Source organism: Hibiscus syriacus, unplaced genomic scaffold (genome assembly GCF_006381635.1).
Source record: "Hibiscus syriacus cultivar Baekdansim isolate YM2019G1 unplaced genomic scaffold, ASM638163v2 tig00111344_pilon, whole genome shotgun sequence".
Lineage (NCBI taxonomy): Eukaryota > Viridiplantae > Streptophyta > Magnoliopsida > Malvales > Malvaceae > Hibiscus > Hibiscus syriacus.
The window spans coordinates 158,976-179,795 of NW_024063067.1; the positions used below are offsets into that span (position 1 = coordinate 158,976).

A 20,820-nucleotide genomic window follows, 5' to 3' on the forward strand; every position below is an offset into this window, starting at 1 on the left:
TGATAGTACTTCGACAGTTTAATGCCCGATAGTTCATACCAGCTACTCGCGGATTGAAAGAGGTAAAATTTTCCATTTTTTCAGTTGTTGTGAGTACTAAATATGGACGTAAAATATGTGTAAGTATACACAATCGAACAAGTAATAAAGTATCTGGTCTCTTCAGGAATATGTGATTTTGAAACTTGAAAAGATTAGTGGAGCTCAAAATCCAGCAAACATGTTGACAAAGACGGTGACTACAGATAAACTGAAGTTGTGTTCAACTTCAGTTAGCATGCTAGAATAAAAGACCAGAAATACTACTGCATTGATCGAGGTGAAAAGATAAATTAAAATCAGTCTTAAAGTGGGAGATTGTTGAAATTCAAAGCAAGCATCCACCAATTCAAAAACAGTCGACGGCAAAATTTGGCTATCAATAAGCTTGTTTTCTGGTCAATGCAAAGAGTGATATATAAAGAAATTATTATTTCTAAAATTTAAAAGTTCAATCCTAACAAGGTTTACTTTGGTTATCACCAATATGCATGTATTTTGCATCATGAATCAGATTGACTGCTGCAACAATGGTCTTACTCTAACCACTAACTGCCATTGTAGATTTACCTTGTTTTCTTCATCAGTTCAACTCACTATCTGCTTTGTTGATGAAAGGAATGGAAATTTATCATCAAGCGCATTCATAGCTCTATCAAATGTATTCATGAACTGCAAAGCCAAATGCAAAGGGAAAAGTTTATGCAAAGATTGCATAAGAGGAGCAAACCACTCATGAATAGAGAAAGATAAAAAAGTAGACTCAAAATTATTATTAGTGAAAAAACTTCAGCTTATAAAATGGATTATACAAATGCCTTCATGCTTAAAAAGGAAGGTGAAAAGTGTCTGTGTTTCCACAATGATCACCAGGTTACTGACAATGATCCATACTCAACTAAATGTTTGACCTCTCAACTTGGATTTTGATCCGGCTCTTAGCATTATGTTATGGCAATGAAAAGATAATGAGAGATTTAAACGGTCTCTTGGCCAATAGTCACTACTCGCTAGCTTATTCCCTAACAATAAAAAGTTCAAATCTTAGCAAATGCTCCAGTTGCCCACTGTAATAATGCACAGAAACTTTAAGAAATTGTTAACAAGGAAAATAACCATGGACCTTGTATTTTAAGTGATCAGTATCCGTCAGGTTCCATTGTCTTCTGCACTTTTCATAACTCCACACATTGCCTTATCTCGGGAAGTCAATCAATTCAAGATGTCCAAACTGTACAAACATGCAGAAGAGATATCTAGTAAACTTATTTTTCAAAAGAGAAAGCAAACCCTAAAATTAGAAAAATTCCCTCTAGACAGGTATAACCTATCATATACTTTTAGTGTCCTTTTGACTTAAATATCATGGGAAGATCTTCACCGGTTCATCCTATTTTCCTAGACTTAATATTATCTCAAATATCCACCCAAATAAAATATTGATGTACTGTTCAGTATGAAAAAGTTGAGAACGCGAAGGGATTACTTGAGATAGGGTTATTGTTGAAATTCAAAGTAAGCAGCCACAAATTCAAAAGCAGCCAGCGACTAAATTTGGTCCATGGTGGGCTGCCTAATTTTGTTGAAAAATACGCAGCTATTATTGAAATATAATAGGGTTAATTACATTTTTGTCCCTACATACTTTAGGGTACTTACAAGATTAGTCCTTATGCTTCAACTATAAATACCCTAACCCATTTAGCTTCAAGATCATCTCAAATCTTTTATTTTTCCCAATACGAGAGAGTTTTCTTATGAGTAGTGAGTATTTTATAAACACCTATAAATTTTCTGTTTTAATAAAAGATCTGCAGCAGTCCGGAGACGTAGGCATAATTGGCTGAACTCCGTTATCAATTTCGGATATTATTTTTTGGCTTTTATTTTGTATTCTCACTAATCTGGTTATAGAGAAATTACTCGTTTATTTCCCAACAACTGGTATCAGAGCTTTTGGTTGTGAATTTTATCAATTTTTTATAAGGTTACTATTCATTATTATTCATGACTAGTCATATGAATAGTGAATTTTATGAATAGTAAAAATTTTGTCGGTGATACGAATTTGTCGACAGAGGTGTTCTAATACACGGCGGTTCGTAGAAATTGTCAGAAACGATCCAAAGAAGTCATAATCAAGTGGGAGCGATGGCTGCAGACGAAGGGAATGTGAAAATTGAAAAGTTCGATGGTGCGGACTTTGGCTTTTGGAAGATGCATATTGAAGATTTTCTGTACCAGAAAAATCTATATCAACATCTCTCAGGAAAACAACTAGAGGGCATAAAGAATGAAGACTAGGCTCTTCTTGACAGACAAGCCTTCGGAGTTATTCGACTGACATTATCCCGCAATATTGCTTTCAACATAGCTAAGGAAAAGACCACAGCGGGTCTTGTGGCGGCTCTCTCCAGTATGTATGAGAAGTCATCTGCCTCAAACAAAGTTCACTTGATGAGGTAATTATTCAATTTGTGGATGGCGGAAGGGGCATTAGTGTCTTAACACCTGAATAAACTCAACACAATCACAACCCAGTTGAGTTCTGTGGAAATTGAATTTGATGATGAAATTCGAGCTTTAATTCTCTTATCCTCTCTACCAGATAGTTCGAATGCCACTGTTACAGTAGTTAGGAGCTCGTCGGGAAATAGTAAATTAAAATTCGACGATGTTCGGGATCTGGTATTGAACGAAGAAATTCGACAGAGAGAATCGGGTGAGGCATCAAGCTCCTCAGCCTTGCACACAGAGTCTACAGGGAGAACTTCAGAAAGAAATTCAAATCGTGGCAAATCAAAATCCAGAAGGGGAAAATCAAGAACGGGAAAGAAAGATTTTACCTATTATAATTGTGGCAAGAATGGTCACTTTAAAAGATATTGTCGAGCACAGAAGAAAGATACCAGCGCACATGAATCTACCAACATGACAGAGGAGACAGGTGATGCCATGATTCTAAGCATCAACAGTCCGATTGAATCATGGATCTTAGATTCAAGGGCATCTTTCCACTCTACCCCATGCCAAGAAATCATGGAGAACTATGTCAGTGGTGATTTTGGGAAAGTTCATCTAGCTGATGATGAAACCTTGAAGATCGTCGAAAAATGAGACATCAGATTAAATTTGCCAAACCAGACCACATGGAAGCTGACAGAAGTGAGACATATTCCTGGCCTCAAAAGAAATTTGATTTCTGTAGGACAGCTTTATGGAAAATGATATAGTACAACCTTTTCAGGCTATGAATGGAAGATTACCAAAGGAGCACTCGTCATTGCTCGTGGTAAGAAGACTGGTACTCTCTATGTATCCTTAAATTTAGAGAATATCATTGCAGTAGCATATGCTGATGGAAAATCAAACCTATGGCACCAAAGGCTTGGCCATATGAGCAAGAAAGGGATTAATATACTTTTGTCAAAAGGAAAGCTGCCGGATCTAAAAAATATAAATGCCGAACTATGTGAAGATTGTATCTTTGGTAAACAAAAGAAAGACAATTTTCCAAAGATTGGCAAGACACCCAAGGCAGAAAAGTTATAGTTGGTTCATATTGATGTATGGGGACCATCTCCAGTTCCATCTCTTGCAGGATCATTATATTATGTCACCTTCATCAATGATTCTACGAGGAAGGTGTGAGTTTAATTTCTGAAGAAAAAATCAGAAGTCTTTGATACCTTAAGAAAATGGAAGGCCATGGTGGAAAATGAGAATGGTTTGAAAGTGAAGCAGTTGAGGTCTGATAATAGAGGAGAGTACAGAAATAGGAAATTCAGAGATTTCTGCGCAAACAATGGGATCAAGATGGAGATAACAGTTTCCATGACACCGCAACAGAATGCCGTAGCAGAGCGCATGAACAGAACTCTAAATGAACGTTTCAGAAGTATGAGGATATATGTTTGCTTGCCCAAATTTCTATGGGCTGAAGCTATCAACACTGCAGCTTACCTGATCAACCGTGGGCCCTCAGTTCCCTTGGATGGTGGAATACCAAAGGAAGTTTGGAGCAAGAAAAAAATAAACCTTTCACACTTAAGAGTGTTTGGTTGTATTTCTTATGTACACATAGATTATGCTGAAAGAAGTAAACTTGATGTCAGGTCCAACAAGTCTTTGTTGGTTATGGTGGTGATGAGTGTGGTTATCGATTTTGGGACTACGAAAATCAGAAGATCATCAGAAGCATAGATGTCATTTTCAAAGAAAATGTGATGTACAAAGACAGGTCAACCATAGAATCAAGTATCTCCAATACCGAAGCTGAAACAAAGGAATTTGCTGAGTTTGAGGATATTTCTAGAAATGATGTTCAGATCAGTCCTGAAGTATTTCAAGAAGAACTAGGCACACCAGAACTGAGACGTTGCTCCAGAATTCCTAAACCAACCCAACGTTATTCGCCTTCTTTGCACTACTTATTGCTGACTGACAATAGTGAACCAGAGTGCTATGATGAAGTAATACAGGTGGAGGATTCAGTCAAGTGGGAGTTTTCCATGAAAGATGAGATAGACTCGCTTATGTCAAATCAGACGTGGGAATTAGCTGAATTACCACCAGGCAAGAAAGCGCTCCATAACAAGTGGATTTATAGGATCAAAGAAGAGCACGACGGGAGCAAACGCTACAAAGCAAGATTGGTTGTCAAAGGTTTTTAGCATAAAGAAGGTATTGACTATAATAAAATTTTCTCTCCAGTCGTGAAACTGTCTATAATCAGACTGGTGTTGAAAATTGTAGCTGTAGAGAATCTACATCTTGAGCAGTTAGATGTGAAGAAAGTTTTCCTTCTTGGTGATTTGGAGGAAGAAATCTATATGAGGCAGCCAAAAGGCTTCATAGTGGCAGGTAAGAAAAATCTGGTATGCAGGTTGAAGAATAACTTGTATGGTTTAAAACATGCTCCTAGACAGTGGTACAAAAAGTTTGATAGCTTCATGGGTAGCAATGGTTTTACCAGATGCCAAACAGATCATTGTTGCTACATCAAGAAGTTCTACAACAGCTTCATTATTTTATTGTTGTATGTTGATGACATGCTCGTTGCAGGGTCAGACATGCAAGAGGTTATAAACTTGAAGCAAAAATTGTCGAAGCAGTTTGAAATGAAAGATATGGGCACAACAAAGCAGATTATTGGGATGAGGATTAAGAGAGACACAAAGTCATGAACTTTGATGTTATCACAGGCTGAGTACATCAACAAAGTACTCTCCAGGTTCAACATGCAAGATGTTAAACAGTAAATACACCTTTATGAGTTCATTTTAGACTCTCCAAAGAACAGTCACCAAAGACGGAGGAAGATCGTGCACACATGGTGAAGGTGCCATATGCCTCAGCAATTGGAAGTCTGATGTATGTCATGGTTTGTACTAGACCAGATATTGCTCATGCAGTGGGAGCTGTTAGCAGGTACATGAATAATCCAGGCAATGTACACTGGAAGCAGTCAAATGGATCCTCAGATATCTACGGGGTACTACAAACAAAGCACTTTGTTTCAAAGGTGGAGATATGATACTGACAGACTATTTAGATGCTGATTTAGCCGGAAATGTTGATATCAGAAGGAGCACTACAGGGTATGTCTATACTCTAGGAGGTACTACAGTGAGTTGGGTTTCTCAACTACAGAAGATAGTTGATCTCTCCACAACTGAAGCAGAATATGTCGCTGTTACGGAAGCCAGTAAGAAGATGGTTTGGCTCAAAAGTTTCTTGGAAGAGTTAGATAAGAAACAAGAAAACAATGTCTTGTATTGCGACAGTCAAAGTTCTATCCATCTAGCAAAGAATCTGACATTTCATTCCAAGACGAAGCACATACAATTGCGATATCAATTTATCCGGACTCTTCTGGAGATGGGATTTTGAAACTAGAAAAGATTAGTGGAGCTCAAAATCCGGCATATATGTTGTCAAAGATGGTGACTACGGACAAAATAAAGTTGTGTTCAGCTTTAGTTGGCATGCTAGAATAAAAGACCATAAATGATGCTGCATTGATCGAGGTGTGAAGACAAATTAAAATCAGTCTTCAAGTGGGAGATTGTTGAAATTCAAAGCAAGCAACCACCAATTCAAAAACAGCTGGCAGCTAAATTTGGTCCATGGTGGACTGCCTAATTTTATTGAAAAATGGGCAGCAATTGTTGAAATGTAATAGGGTTAATTATATTTTTGTCCCTGCACACTTTAAGATATTTATAAGATTAGTCCTAAACACCCTAACCCATTTAGCTTCAAGATCATCCCAAATCATTTCTTTCTCCCAATACAAGAGAACTTTCTTATGAGTAGTGAGTGTTTTGTAAACACCTGTAAATTTTCTCTCTTAGTAAAAGATCTGCAACAGTCTGGAGACGTAGGCATAATTGGCTAAACTCCGGTATCAATTTCGGGTATTATTTTTCTGATTTTATTTCGCATTCTCACTAATCTGGTTATAAGAAAATTACTCGTTTATTTCCCAATAGTTACGTTGAAATATAGGGTCAGGGATCTCGATCTCCATTTGGAATGACTTTTGGATACTGATTCTTAGACTGTGGTTACTAGGATCTTCATAGGGTACCTCGCTTAAGAAGGTGGTAGATTTGATAGAAGAAGATTATATGTCATTGAGAGAAGATTTAGTGAAGGATTTGTTTGCTGCAAATGTCACGAAGAAGATTTTGGGAATTCCTTTATCTCGATCTAGACAAGATGATTGTCAGATTTGGTGCGGTGAGAAATAAGGGGTTTGTAGTATTCGTAATGGTTATCGTCTACTTTTGGAGGAGGAAAAGGTGGCGCAAAGTATAAAAATCGTGTTCAATCACTTATGGGCTTGCGCGTGTCAACAAAAAAATTAAATTACAGATATGATGATACATTCATAATTACATTCCATCTCTCCAATGTCTATTTATTTAAAGAATCACTAATAATCCTACTTGCCAAAGATGCCATGCTATATTGAATATGGCCTTCATTGTCACACCTTGAATTTTCTTGGTTTTAATATTAATTTAGTTATAATCATTTTGGGGAACCAAATTGCATAGTTTTGAACTTTGTAGGTTATTCATTGAGCTTCTCGTTAATCTAGGGCCTTAGGCTCAGATTCTCCCATTGACCATAAATGATATAATGAAAGAAAGAGGGAAAATGTGTGGTTTTTGGGTATTAATCTAGGTTACTTTTTTGAAAATATTTGATTCAAAATATTTTTAAATAGTTCCAACCCGATTTTAAACTCCCATCATCTTTCTCATTTGAAACCAAAACTTAGAAACAAAATCCCAAAACCCTCAATTTTAAGCTTCTCGTCACCCCACTATCAAACTCTAATTGACCCCCATTCAGCCAGCTGTGGCCATCATCGCCACCACCACGGTGTTTCTCGTCGTCCCTTAATCAAACTTCAACCTTCAAAACACCCAAATCAGTCATCGTTCATCACAAATCAGTGAAAGAGTTTCGAAGACCCATTTTCGATCAAGTTCGTTGGTTGTCGATGAGTGACACCACCCTCACCAATCGAAGTGCCACCCCCATCCGATCACAGCCCAACATCTTACGCGTCGAACCTCACCGTTGTTCGCCGTGGAGAACCTTCGAAAGATTTGCTAGAAAATATAATAACTTCAACTATGTTTTTGCGATTTTAGGCCTATTCCTTCACTGTTTCACCACACCGCCCTCACCATCATCATCCTTATAATATTCTGGACGAAACCCAGTCAGGTTCGATGCCTCACTATCACTCCATCGGCCACTGTGTATAAGTTCTTCGAACTTTTTTCCAATTGTTTAATGTTGTTTTGGCTGGATTTTTGAGTTATTTTGGGTTGATATTATTGAATCAGTGCATCAGGAGTAATTGGTCGCCAAAAATCGCACTCGTCACCGTCGCACGCACCACTACGCGCTTCTGCCATATGTGGGTCTGGTTCTCCGATCGAACATTCCAAAAACTGGTTTGAGTCAACGTGAATCGATTTGGATCATTAACTTTGACCGATCGTTGACTTGGTTGTTAACCTTCCCAGAGTTGACTATGACCTTTGACTAGCGTTAACCATTGACTTTGACCAAAAAGTCAATTTTTTTAAAAAGTCTTATTTTATGTTTTTCGACATCCTGAGTCCAAATTCAAAGTTCGTTTCATTAAATTCGAACCCAATAAGCTATTTTTTGATGTTTTATCTCCTGATTCGATATGTTTTTCCTTATTAAATTTCATTTCTAATGTAATTTATTGTGTTATGTATCCGAGATATTATGGGACATTGAAAACAAGTGTGAGAGCGGTCAGATAGAGTTTAAGTGGTCGATCGATATGACACAAAAATCGAGGTAATACTTTATTACCTTTTGTATGCTTTATGGAAAACGTTGATACTGGATTTTTGCATGAATGAATGATTGGTCAATTATGTAAAGTTAATTATTGTTGGACTTAAATTGAATAAGGTATAAAGTTAGTAAACAGTATAAGACTCAGATGATCTATTTAATAAATTGGAAGACTGAGGAGAACTAAATCCAAGTTCAGTGATTAATTAGTAAATAATCAACCTCAAGATCCGTAAATTTTGATTATTCTCATTAAAGATTAAATATCGAAAATAATTGGTTAAGAAATTATGAAAATACACTTGAAATGAATAGAGACCTGGATCTCCCATGATAGTGAAAATGTCCTAGATATTTATTCTTAAATAGACATAAATATGGACCTACTGATTAAATTATTGGTCTGAATAGAAATTTTCGAATAATTAATTCCTAACCTTTGAGAAGTCATAAGAACTAGAATTTCTAGTTCTTGAGCAATCATCCGGAGATTAAATTACTGAAAGTACCATTTACATCTGAATTGTTTGAAGTGGTTGAATTATTTAAAAAGACTTAATCGAATGAAATGACTAAAATACATCTAGGACTGAAATGACCTAAAAATAAGTGGATGTAATTGGATAAACCCTAAAAACATCGATAAACCTAAGTATTGTATTGCCCTTGAGATTCGAAGCACAACCCAAGCATTTCGATCACTCTTAATATTGTTGTAATACATAAATAAAATAAATACCACCAGAATACATGTTTATCTCCTTCAGATACGTTCCCTAATGAATTTGAAAGTGACAAGTTCGACTTGTGCATTCAGAATTAATAAGCGGATTTGATATAAATTTGGAATACTACAAATTATCATTTTACACTTATTGGATTAAGTTACTAAGAATTATTCAGTGATCCAAATGTCCAAAATGCCCCTTATAACATATACTATGGAATCACTCATGTTACATCTAAATCTAAATAAATTTTGATGTAAGGTTCCTGAATACTTTTCTGATGCACTTGTAATCCTAAATGGCCCTGAAGCATTAAATTCTTAATGTCTAATTAGATACGATAGTAATCGAACCCCTTTTAGTAGGGATCTCATCTCTGAAATTTGATCAACTTGTAGAAGTTCATGTTTCCCTTCTTGATAATTACCGCGTGTCTCTAAAAAATATTTGAATCCTCTAATGTATTCCTTATGCACGTAAATATTTTCTTTGATTTAAAAAAGTATGACTATGATATTTGAATATAAAAACATGATTTCTGATCTCTGCTTTATGATCTCTGGTTTCAGATACTAGATATATCTGGCTCATGATTATGATATTACTATTTACTATTTAACCTATTTTATATTGGGGTATTATCCGGGATTTGTTATGGAGTTCTACATATTCAAATCCGATCAAGTTGGTAAAACTTTATAGACCTAAGATGACCCTTAGGTGGGTTTTGGGGTCCATTGCGCCTAGTGGTAAAACCTTATAGACCCTAAGGCAAATCCTTAGGGTGGCTACTTTGCTTTGTGCTTAGGGTAAGTCCTTATGGACTCAAGGTGTTCTCTTAGGTTGGCTCATACGCCCAATGGACCTAGAGTAAGTCCTTATGGGTTCAGTTTTGGGGAACTGTATATCGGTGTTCGGTTGGAAGATATTATTGTGATTTTCAAAATATATTTTATTGAAATGGACTACTACTATTTTTAAGACTATATGTACACTTATTTTCTGAGTTTATTAGAACACACTAGATTTCCCAACTCAATATTCTAAAACTGTCTCTCTCTGAAATGTTCCTTCTGAGCAGTAAGTTTCATGTCTATCAACTGAGGAATTAGTCAATGGAACCTCAACTCATCTCTATGACCTATATATGCTTGGATAATTGAGGAAATGTTATGATTTCCATAGCTACTTGTCATTTAGCATTTATTCGGCAGTTCTGTATTGTTGAGCTTCCCAAAGCTCATTCTGTTACTCACTATTTTAGGTTAAAGAAATTGGTCATGTGCAGTTATCGACATCGATATTGGTAGTTCCTTTGGCGTTGCTTGTAGAGTATAGTACAAGTGTAATTAGGGGGTATGTGGGCCACATTTGTTTTTATATTGAGTCTGTATCTTATTTTGACATGTGACATTATTAGATTTTGTTTTTAATATATATAAATATATGTGTGTGTGAATGAATGATTTTTACGAAATGTGTGTTTATTTGTAAATTATTTTACAGTTTGAAATGGTTTAATAAAATTTTAAAAAAATTTCTAGATTTTTATGGTGGGTCACTCCAATGATCCTAATGTGATACCTTGAATCAAATCGGGTCACATACATCGGTTTGAGGGTGTTACATTCATGTTGTTAAGGAATGCATTTTAGCCTACGATGTTTGCAATGATATGCAATATAGTTGGGCTGGTTTTGATTCTTCATTAGATTTCACTGCTTGATTAAGTTGGTTATTTAATAAATATTTGATTCAAGAACATCCTAAAATTTTGGTAACCATTTGGGTGTTATTGGTATTCACGAAATGTTTATTATCGTCAAGCTATGATAATGAGAAATGAAGAGGTTATTACCTTAATTCGTTCCCAATGCAGGGATTTTGCCAATGCACATACAAGCCTTCGGGGGTCCTCTGGTGACTCCTTCGGTACGTTGGCAGGCTCCATCCCCGTCATTTATGAAAAATCAATTTTGATGCACATTTCGTTCATACACAACAAGAAGCGTGATCAGGCATACTCATTAGAGATAATAATGATCTTATAATGGGTGCAAGTGGGAGATGGGTATCTTTCGTTAGCTTTGCTTTCCTGGTCGAAGCTTGGGCCTGTCGTTCATGCGATGGCTTTTGCTGAGGAAATGGGTTTCCAGAGGGTAGTGATTGAAGGCAATTCTCGGACTGTGATTACAAAGGCAACCTTATCAAATCCAGATTTTTCAGAAATTAGCATACTAGTTTGAGAAATGAAGAATTAGGCCATATCTTTTCGCGAGTGTGAGTTTAGATTCGTTTCTCACACAGTAGACATAGAGGCGCATCCTTCTTGCTGCAGAAACGTCACTCGGTAGGATGGACTACTTTTGGATTGAGGAAGCTCCCCATCACGTTGAAGTCCAGGCGTTTGAAGATTGTAGATGGTTAGACCCAACATGATAGTGGCCGTTCGGTGGTCTTGTTCTCGTGGAGGATCTAAGCTTTGTTTTTTTCCCCTTGATGTTTTCTTGTCTCACTGTTTCAGCTTTTCTTCTGCAAGGTATCGAAATGCCCACCATTGAGTTTCTTTTTCTCGTTCATAATGTTTTAGTTTTTGCCCATAGGTTTTGTTGTCTTTACCATTGTTTTAAAAATCGGATCGGACCGGCCGGTTTAACCGGAAACTATTGTCTAGTCCGATTCAATCTAAATCGGTTGAACCGCTACTAGTGAACCGGTCAGAAACACTGAACCGTTCGAATCGGACCAGCTGAAAACCGGAAAAAACCGAAAATTTTGTTTTTTTTTAAAAAAAAAATTAAACCAAACGTCGTTTGTTAAACGAGCCAAGTCGAACTCGAGTATTGCTGAGCTCGACTCGAACTTGAAAACTTTAAAAGTAAGCTCAACTCCACTCAAACTCACAAGTTAAAAATTATTAAGTTCAACTCAAATTCAAAATATAATATTGAAACTTGAACTCAAAAAGGCTTGAACTAAAAAAAAAATTTAGAAGCTCAATTGAAGCCTAAAATTTGAGCTTGATTGAAGTGAAAGAATAGTTCACTTAATGCTCACCAAAAGGCTCCATGATTTTGAATGCAAAATTACCTCTATTATTTATAGAAGTTAGTTGTGATGCTCTTCTATGTTTCTTAGCAATGTGAGATTGTTTTGTTCTCATATTTTTACTCTTTAGACTTTTGGGATGCTCTTCTATGTTTCTTAGCCATGTGTGATTGTTTTTAAAAAAAAAAATTAAACCAAACAATATCATTTTGTTATGATTTTTTTAACCCCAAATTTATTTTTTAATTATAGTTATATAATTATATTTATTATTTAATATGTTTTATCTTAAATATTATGTTGTAGTTAATTTGAATCATTTTGTTTCACTTGATTTTATAGTTTTTAACTTATATATGTTATGACTTGCTTTGAATATGACTTGTAATATAAAAAATTATTTTTTATTAAATATTTTTGGTATTTTTATTTAATTTTTTAAATAATTATGAAGTATTCCGGTTCTTTCGACCGATCGGACCGATTCGACCGGTTGAATTAATGAACCGATAACATGGCCGGTTCGCTAACCGATCCGATTCTAAAAATAATGGTTTTACTGCTAGTTAGTTGTTTTCCACTTTTCTTCTTTTTATTTTGGGTTGTACTGGACACATTTTGATTATTTATTACACATGGTTGATTTTCATATTCAAAAGGTAGGATATATATAATATTAATAGTTTAAAATTACACTAAGATATAAGTTATATACTACATATAGTCCATTTCAAGGCAAATAATTAGCCTACATATAGTCCATTTCAAGGCAAATAATTAGCCTCGTGCCAGTGGTTTATGCTCTCCTTTGTCACACATACAATTCAAGTTAAAATCTCATGGCACCTTTTTAAGTGTCTTTAATTTTCATTTGCCCACAGGATAACACGTGTCACTCTAGAAATTAAATATATTAAATTGAAATAATTTAAATCCTCTAATTGGGTGGATATGTGTTATGATTTTTGATATTAGTAACAAATAGTACGATCTGATTCAAAGATTAAATTTATTTTAATTTATGAAAATTAGGATCAAATTGATAGATTATATAAGTAATAGTGATCAAATGTGTAATTATATTAACTTTCACGTTAGTACTTCCATTAAATGTTAGCGACAAGTGGTCTGATTGAATTTATTTAAATAATTGGATGATGTAATTGCCAAAAAGTTTAAAATGGTGGTCAAAATATAAATGGGCTATAGTTAGTGATCATTGTTATAGTTTATCTAAAAATATTAAGAAAAATAATGTAATTAAGATTTTATTTTAAATAGTTTACCTTTAAAATTTTAAATAATTTATAATTATACGTTGAATCTTTAGAATTTTAGAATTTTATAAATCAAATTAATGATCCTCAACAATACTCATCATTAACAATGTTTAGCGGTGCTCGTCGAGCGATACAGACTCATCTAAACAAAATTAACCCTTAATGCTTTAAAATTAAACACATGTAACAGCTAAGTCTGTTTAATCAATTTAAAACAGAAGAGTAATGCGTTCAAGATTTCATAGGCATATCGAGGCATAAAAGTTTTGCTCTTACTCTTGGTTCACGGAATGTAAGATTACCAGTTAGAATATAAGATTACCAGGAAATAGGATTACTGGGAATATTGTATTTTTTGTTTGGTTTGTTTAGCAGGAATGTAAAATTACCGTGTTTCGTTAAAGGAATAAAAGATTATTGAAAGTACATTTGACCAAATTGTTCTTATTATATATCTGTTTTTTAACAAGTTAAAAAATATTTATATATTTTCTTTAAGAAATTTAAATTCATAAAATTTATATATTTTTTTACAAAATTAAAAATATAAAAAGTTAATGAAAATGTAAAATTTTATTTTAACCCCTGAACTTCATATAAAATTTTAATTATAAATTTTTTTTGTAAATCTAAAATAATTTAAGGATAAATTTATAATTTAACCTTCGTAAAATTTTTATTATTCAATAACAAAAGAATGATATTTTTGAAAAAAAAATTAAGGGAATTTTAGTCCAAAACGCTGGTAATCCAACGATACCTAAGGAAAGTGATGTAATGACAATCCCAATAATATACTCAAAAAATCTACTATTTATAATCTTACATTACCGGGAATGAGATTCTCAGGCTAACTAAATGGGTGAATGTGGATTCTATTCCCATGAAAATCCCACATTCCCTCGTCCAAACGGTTTCTCAATTTTGTTCATCCCACGAGCCCATAATTTGAAGCTTTCAGGACTTGGTATTCATGGTGGGTTTCACTGTAGTACGCAATTACCTTTGGGGACACTTGCAGTGGTTCTTCTCAATGTTTTGATCGGAGTAAAAAAAATTAATTTTGGCCGCAGAAAGGAAGAAAGGAAAGGCAAAGATGTTGGCCGCAAAAGAAATAAAGTAGAAGATTAAATTGATAAATATAGTTAATATTAATATTATTTTTTAAAAATTAAATATGAAATTATATAAATCAACTTATCTAAATAATTAAAGCAACTGTTGTTCTTTTTAGAATTTATGGGCTCGAACTAATCATCTTAACTTATTTTTTATATTGTTATGAATTTTTTATTTTAAGATAACGTTCACAGTTGATAGACTAAACAAAAATGAATTCTATAGTCTGGGGATTATCTGTGTATTTTAACCTTTTTTTGTTTACTTATCTTCTCTTACTTTCTCGCTGCCCAAACGCCCCCCTCTTTTCAGTTTAGCACTAGCAGTAGTATTTCTATTTCATTCCTCAAATTCCGTTGCCAACATCAAAAGTAGAGAAGAATAGGAAAACTAACTTCCGTTTCTCTGTGTTAGTTTAAATTTAAGGTTTAAGTTAAGCCAATGGGAGCTCGTTGCTCCAATCTATCACTTTGCTGGGGCTCGTCAAATCTCAAGTCAAACATCAAGGACTCATCCGATCTCGGTAAGTTTAGTTCACTAGTTTCCGTCGCTTTCTCGAGAAAAATTTACTGTTTTAGTGGTTTGCATACCTACTTTAATATATTTTTCTTTGATTTCTTACATTAGAGAATGGGAAGGAACCGTTACCTGGATTCATCGAGTACAGCTTGGACCAATTAAGAGCCGCTACTGCCGGATTCAGTACGGACAACATTGTATCGGAGCATGGAGAGAAAGCTCCCAATGTCGTTTACCGAGGGAAGCTCGACAACGAGGATCGTTTGGTTGCCATTAAACGATTCAATAGATCGGCTTGGCCTGATCCTCGACAGTTCCTTGTATATATTTAATTTTCCATTTTTCTGTAATTTATTATGGTTATTTTGGTTGAATTTTGTAATTATTGAGCTTCCCCCCTTTTACCCCCTTGATTTTAGGAAGAAGCAAGGGCAGTTGGCCAATTAAGAAGTGAGCGGCTGGCGAATCTGATTGGTTGTTGCTGTGAAGGGAATGAAAGATTGTTAGTTGCTGAGTTTATGCCTAATGAAACTCTCTCTAAGCATCTTTTTCACTGTAACTTCCACTCTTTTCTTCAACTGTTTTCCTCTCTTTTTTAATACGTAGTCCATAGCTTGATTTGATTTTAATAGTCTATATAGCAATTGAGTAATGAATCTAAAGTCGTATAGAGAATATGTTGTGTCACTCCCTGTAATTTGGCAAATTTTGAGATTCAGGCCTCAAAATTATTTCCCTTTTTCGATTAAAAAATCTAGTCCAATAGTTGATGTTTTTAATATTTCTATCAAATTTTGTTTATTATAAAGAATGCTTACTTAGCTCATAATGATTTACTTCTAAAATTGGTATGATTGCATGGGTGCATTGAATTTTGCCCACAAATATAAAATCTACATGTCTTTTTGTATATAGAATAAATGCGTCGGTAATGAATGTCTTAAACTAGTTATAGTAATTGGTTTGAAATGGGTGTAGGGGAAAATCAGCATATGAAATGGGCAATGAGATTGAGAGTGGCTTTATATCTAGCTGAAGCGCTCGAATATTGCAGTTCTAAAGAAAGGGCATTATACCATGACCTTAATGCTTATAGAATCTTGTTTGATCAGGTAACTTCAACCTTCAACATCCATATTGGACATTGAACCCATAACATTATTGCATATGTTCTCTTTGGAACTTGTATTTTTTTTTCTTATAGTTGTTTACTTTTTGACAGGACGGTAATCCCAGGCTTTCGAGTTTTGGCCTCATGAAGAATAGCAGAGATGGAAAAAGTTATAGTACAAACTTGGCTTTCACCCCTCCAGAGTACCTAAGGACGGGTAATATATGTTAACAGATAAAGTTCATGGAACTCTTTTACAGAATGCAATAGTCTGTCCATTGTATGAATGTGTATGCTTGCATGTATTGGGGGAAGGATATGTCAATTAAGCCTAGTATATTCACTTAGTTCTCACACAACATGCATTGATGCCTCTTTACCTTAGCATTGACACCTTAATCTGACAGGAAGGGTTATACCAGAGAGTGTGGTTTACAGTTTTGGCACCCTATTGCTTGATCTTCTCAGCGGCAAGCATATACCTCCAAGCCATGTGAGTTCTCTTTTCTTGAATCTCCTTTAAGGTTGAAGTCTTGTCTGAACCTTTCTATGGAAACTGAAGAAATTATTCAGACTGTGGATATCTAAATTGCATCATAGGATGGCCTTAGGAGATAATTTAGAACTTAAAAATGATGGATTGTGATCATCATTGCAGGCACTTGACCTTATACGTGCTAAAAACTTTCCAATGCTAATGGACTCATGTCTGGAGGGTCAATTTTCAAATGACGATGGAACTGAATTAGTGCGGTTAGCCTCTCGCTGTTTGCAGTATGAAGCTCGTGAGAGGCCAGATGTGAAATCTCTTGTAACTGGTCTTACTCCGCTACAGAAGGAAACTGTGGTATGCTTGCGTTATTCCTCACTATCTTACCATCAAATAGAGATCTAGCTAAGCTTTGTTACTGTAAGTGACCTCATTCAGATTTTTCTGGCAATGAAGTTGCTGGCAGATAGGACCGTCCTTTGTAATTCTGTATGGCACTTATTTACTATTAGTTTGAAGCTTTATGACAGGATTAAAGAAGTGTAACATCTCTTTCAAACATTGAGTACTGAACTCGGTTTCACTATTCTGCCGTTCATAAGTACACGATTTATTGAATTAACCTTCTTCCCCGAGAAAATTGTGTTACCTTTCTAACCTGCATCTTTTAACAGGTTCCATCACATGTTTTGCTGGGCATTTCACATGAAGCGGCATCCTCAGAGCAGACAATTTTACTATCACCTCTGGGAGAAGCATGCTCAAGAATGGATCTTACTGCAATACATGAAATACTAGAGAAGATCGGATACAAGGATGATGAGGGGATTGCAAATGATGTAAGCAATCCATATCTTTTATGTTGCTTTAAATCTGAGTCAAAAGAAAATAATTATAAGAATAATGAAGGGGTTAATTTATGCTGTGGTAGTTTTAGCATGAAAGCTAGAATGGCCACATTATGAACTTTGAGTTGGTAAGATAAACTCCACAAATATAATATTCTTATTGTCTTCATTGCCGATAGTTTTATCACTCAAACTGCTAGAAGTAAAGAGTTGTTCTTTTAAATTTCTTGCGAGATTGTTTTATTCTAATTGGCATTGTATTTTGCTGCTTTGTAGCTTTCTTTCCAAATGTGGACAGATCAAATACAGGAGACCCTTAATTCAAAAAAACGTGGAGATGCTTCTTTCCGAGCAAAGGACTTTGGTACATCCATTGAATGTTACACTCATGTAAGCCATTTGTATACAATTTGGCAATCTGCAGAACCATTTTATTTTCCTCAGTTACCTTTCTGATAAAGACTTGCCTAACAGTTTTAACAAAACACTGTGTCTTGTCATATAGTTCATTGATAGCGGGACAGTGGTATCGCCGACTGTGTTTGCGAGGCGCTGCTTGTGCTACTTGATGAATGGCATGACACAAGAGGCCCTTGGAGACGCCATGCAAGCGCAGGTAATATCTCCCGACTGGCCGACAGCATTTTATCTCCAAGCTGCTGCTCTGTTCAGCCTTGGTATGGACAATGATGCTAAGGAAACCCTAAAAGATGGCGCAAACTTGGAAGCAAAAAAACATAGTAGCTGAAAGTGTATAGGTCCTTTCCCCCCATTCACTTTCAAATATCCCTCGTATCTTCGTGTCTTATGGCACCCTTTTGCATTGTTTAATGATTGATCAAAGATTAGTGTGATGTAATCAAGATTATTTGCATTTAACAAGCAAGCATGTGTTATTTCTCAAAAAGCAATGGTTGTTTTATGGATGAAGCAAGAACTCTTGATTTGCAGCTACAAGTACAGATAAATTGCTAATGTCAATTGCAGGGCTAGCCATGCTTTAGTCATAAACAGAATTATGAAGATGACGGTGTTTTACATTGGAGGCTGTCCACCAGCACTGAGCATCTGGCCGATCATGCTATTCACCTGGAAACATTGTGCATGTAAGAACCAAATGTCAGCCATTGAACTAAGAAATTGATACAAAGATCAAACAAATTATAGGAAAAGCATAGGAATCAAGCATAGTTCGAACCATGAAGGCTGAATTATAGACTTTCTGCAAAGAATATATATAGGCATACAACAGAATGTTCTTTATAATTCATCTTAAGAATAAAACCGAAGGAAACAGTCATAAAACTAGCATAAGCCATGGTTAAAACTTCAATAAAACACAAATTAGAACATTTATGAATAATTTGAAACCAAATCTTACCTGCCAATACTTCGAAACACAGCGATCAATGCAACTGTTTTCCCCCATGTTTAGCTCAGCCTCCTTGTACCTAAAGCAGAAATTATTTATCATCGACATCATTTCTTTACGGGATAAGATTAACCGTATATACCATGTGTAAGCCGATTAATTAGGATGAACGAAACAATAAGAAATGTGGTGTTCAGACTTTTAATACCTTTTGTCAACGCACTTGTTGAAACAAGTTTGTGCAAGCCTGAACGAAAATCATAAAACAAGTTGAACTCAGAAAATCTAGTGGCAATAAAAGCTTACGAGGTAAAGGAAAATATTTTCACATTATCTATAAGAAAGAATCAAGCAAGGCCATAGAAGTCCACTTTCAAATTCTGAACAAAGAATTTCTATTTTCTAGGCAGATAATATCGAACATACGGAAAGTTCAAGAAGCAAAACAAAAGTTACGTGTTCTTGTGATAACAATCTTGACATTTCTTGTTAGCTTCTACATGTACTACTAAACAAAGTGCTATCAACTGGGAGAGATGAATTGATTTTGGATCAGGTTAATCTGGACCTAAACAATAAGGGTTTTAAAATTTTCAAGTCATGGGTCAATTCGTATTTAAAATTTTCAATCATTTTGGGTCTACTCAATTCTGGCCTTGATTGTTCTCGATACAGGTTATTCCGGTTATTGGGTTTTCAGGTCAGATCATTTCAGATTCTGGTCAATTTAGGTTTGGATCATCTCGAATAACTTATTCGGGTCATTTTGGGTTAGATCAGGTTGGATTCAATCATGTCGGGTTGTTTACTTTAATTGATAAAATCAAACTGGGTCGAGTTCAGGTTGATCAGATCAGGTTTTCAAATTCGGAAGAATTGTAACTGTTCAAACTAAACATGTTCATTAAAATTTATGCAATTCCCTATTACCTGTTGAAGAGTTCTACCCTATATTCCATCTCTGTTTCTGCCATGCCAAAGGCCTGCAAGCGTTCAAAATATGAACCTCAAATCACCCAGATCGCATAAATGGTAAAAGATACAGATAAATACAATTACAATTAACAAATTTTCAAACAAAACTCAAAACGAAATAACTCTCAAAGAACCATTCCCAGTTAGTTCATAATAAACACCTTAATCCATAGACATAGAGAGTACGCATACACCCAAATATTACCTGAACACTACAAACTCGATAAAACAAAATGCCAGATCAATCAATGGAAAAGATCAAGTTTGATGCAGGTCATTGTTTCAGAATTATGGGGGAGTAGTAACAGCTAACCTGCTCTTTGTCTATTCCAGCTGGGATGTTGGCAGCCATTGAAACCCTGAGAAACCAACAAAGATCAACCAAAACTTAATCAGAAATATCAATCGAAAATATTTAAACAATATCAGAAATATGGGTCTTTTAAAACTTTACTCTGATAGGAGAAAAGCTTTGCTTTTGTTAGGGTTTAAGGAATTGCTGATAAATAAGGAAATGGCCGAAGAAACCCTATTAGGCGTTAATCGTTTTTAGGGTTTTAGGTTGACTCCGTCCCGCAAATAGGTCAAAGTACCTCCTAGGTCCTTGAAGTTGTATCAATTTAGTCTTTTGTCATTAAATGAATTAATTTAACCCTGAATTATAGACACTAATTCGAATTCTCTATATTTTAAAAATTGGTTTAAAATTAAAATATTTATTATTAAATATAACAATTTTCTCTTTGTACTAATAAAAAACAGGAAAAATCATTTCTTTATAGAGTTAACATTTATTATTTAATAGAATTAATACTTTTATAGGCTTTATGTTCTACTAATGAATTTTTTAGATTTGAATTAAAAACTAAAAATAATGTTTTTTGAAAGGATGTTTCATATTATATTTGGAAGTATGCATATAAAACATGACAT

At 34.9% G+C, this 20,820-nt stretch overlaps 2 protein-coding genes and 1 long non-coding RNA gene across 4 annotated transcripts; 1 reads left to right on the forward strand and 2 right to left on the reverse strand.

The window, feature by feature from the left end:
- Positions 1-4,006: 4,006 nt before the first annotated feature.
- On the reverse strand, positions 4,007-18,151 carry LOC120159263. The gene is made up of 3 exons (XR_005519333.1): positions 18,013-18,151; positions 13,592-13,595; positions 4,007-4,019 (listed from the first exon to the last, which is right to left on the reverse strand). It is a non-coding gene; the product is annotated as an uncharacterized LOC120159263 (long non-coding RNA).
- Positions 14,824-18,419, forward strand: LOC120159260 (serine/threonine-protein kinase BSK5-like). The gene is made up of 10 exons (XM_039169894.1): positions 14,824-15,095; positions 15,200-15,411; positions 15,511-15,646; positions 16,070-16,203; positions 16,314-16,419; positions 16,610-16,695; positions 16,861-17,049; positions 17,367-17,531; positions 17,817-17,930; positions 18,046-18,419. Exons 1-10 carry the CDS (start codon positions 15,014-15,016, stop codon positions 18,286-18,288), a joined length of 1,467 nt encoding a protein of 488 aa, XP_039025825.1. The 5' UTR covers positions 14,824-15,013; the 3' UTR covers positions 18,289-18,419.
- Positions 18,308-20,449, reverse strand: LOC120159261 (mitochondrial import inner membrane translocase subunit TIM10-like). Of its 2 annotated transcripts, none has more exons than XM_039169896.1 (6): positions 20,342-20,449; positions 20,201-20,246; positions 19,843-19,895; positions 19,121-19,159; positions 18,922-18,991; positions 18,308-18,629 (listed from the first exon to the last, which is right to left on the reverse strand). In XM_039169896.1, the coding sequence occupies exons 2-6, from the start codon at positions 20,237-20,239 to the stop codon at positions 18,576-18,578; spliced, it is 255 nt and encodes an 84-aa protein (XP_039025827.1). In that variant the 5' UTR covers positions 20,240-20,246; positions 20,342-20,449; the 3' UTR covers positions 18,308-18,575. The 2 variants fall into 2 exon arrangements, with proteins under 2 accessions (XP_039025827.1, XP_039025826.1); XM_039169895.1 differs by having other exon boundaries at positions 20,333-20,435.
- Between the last annotated feature and the right edge of the window lie 371 nt (positions 20,450-20,820).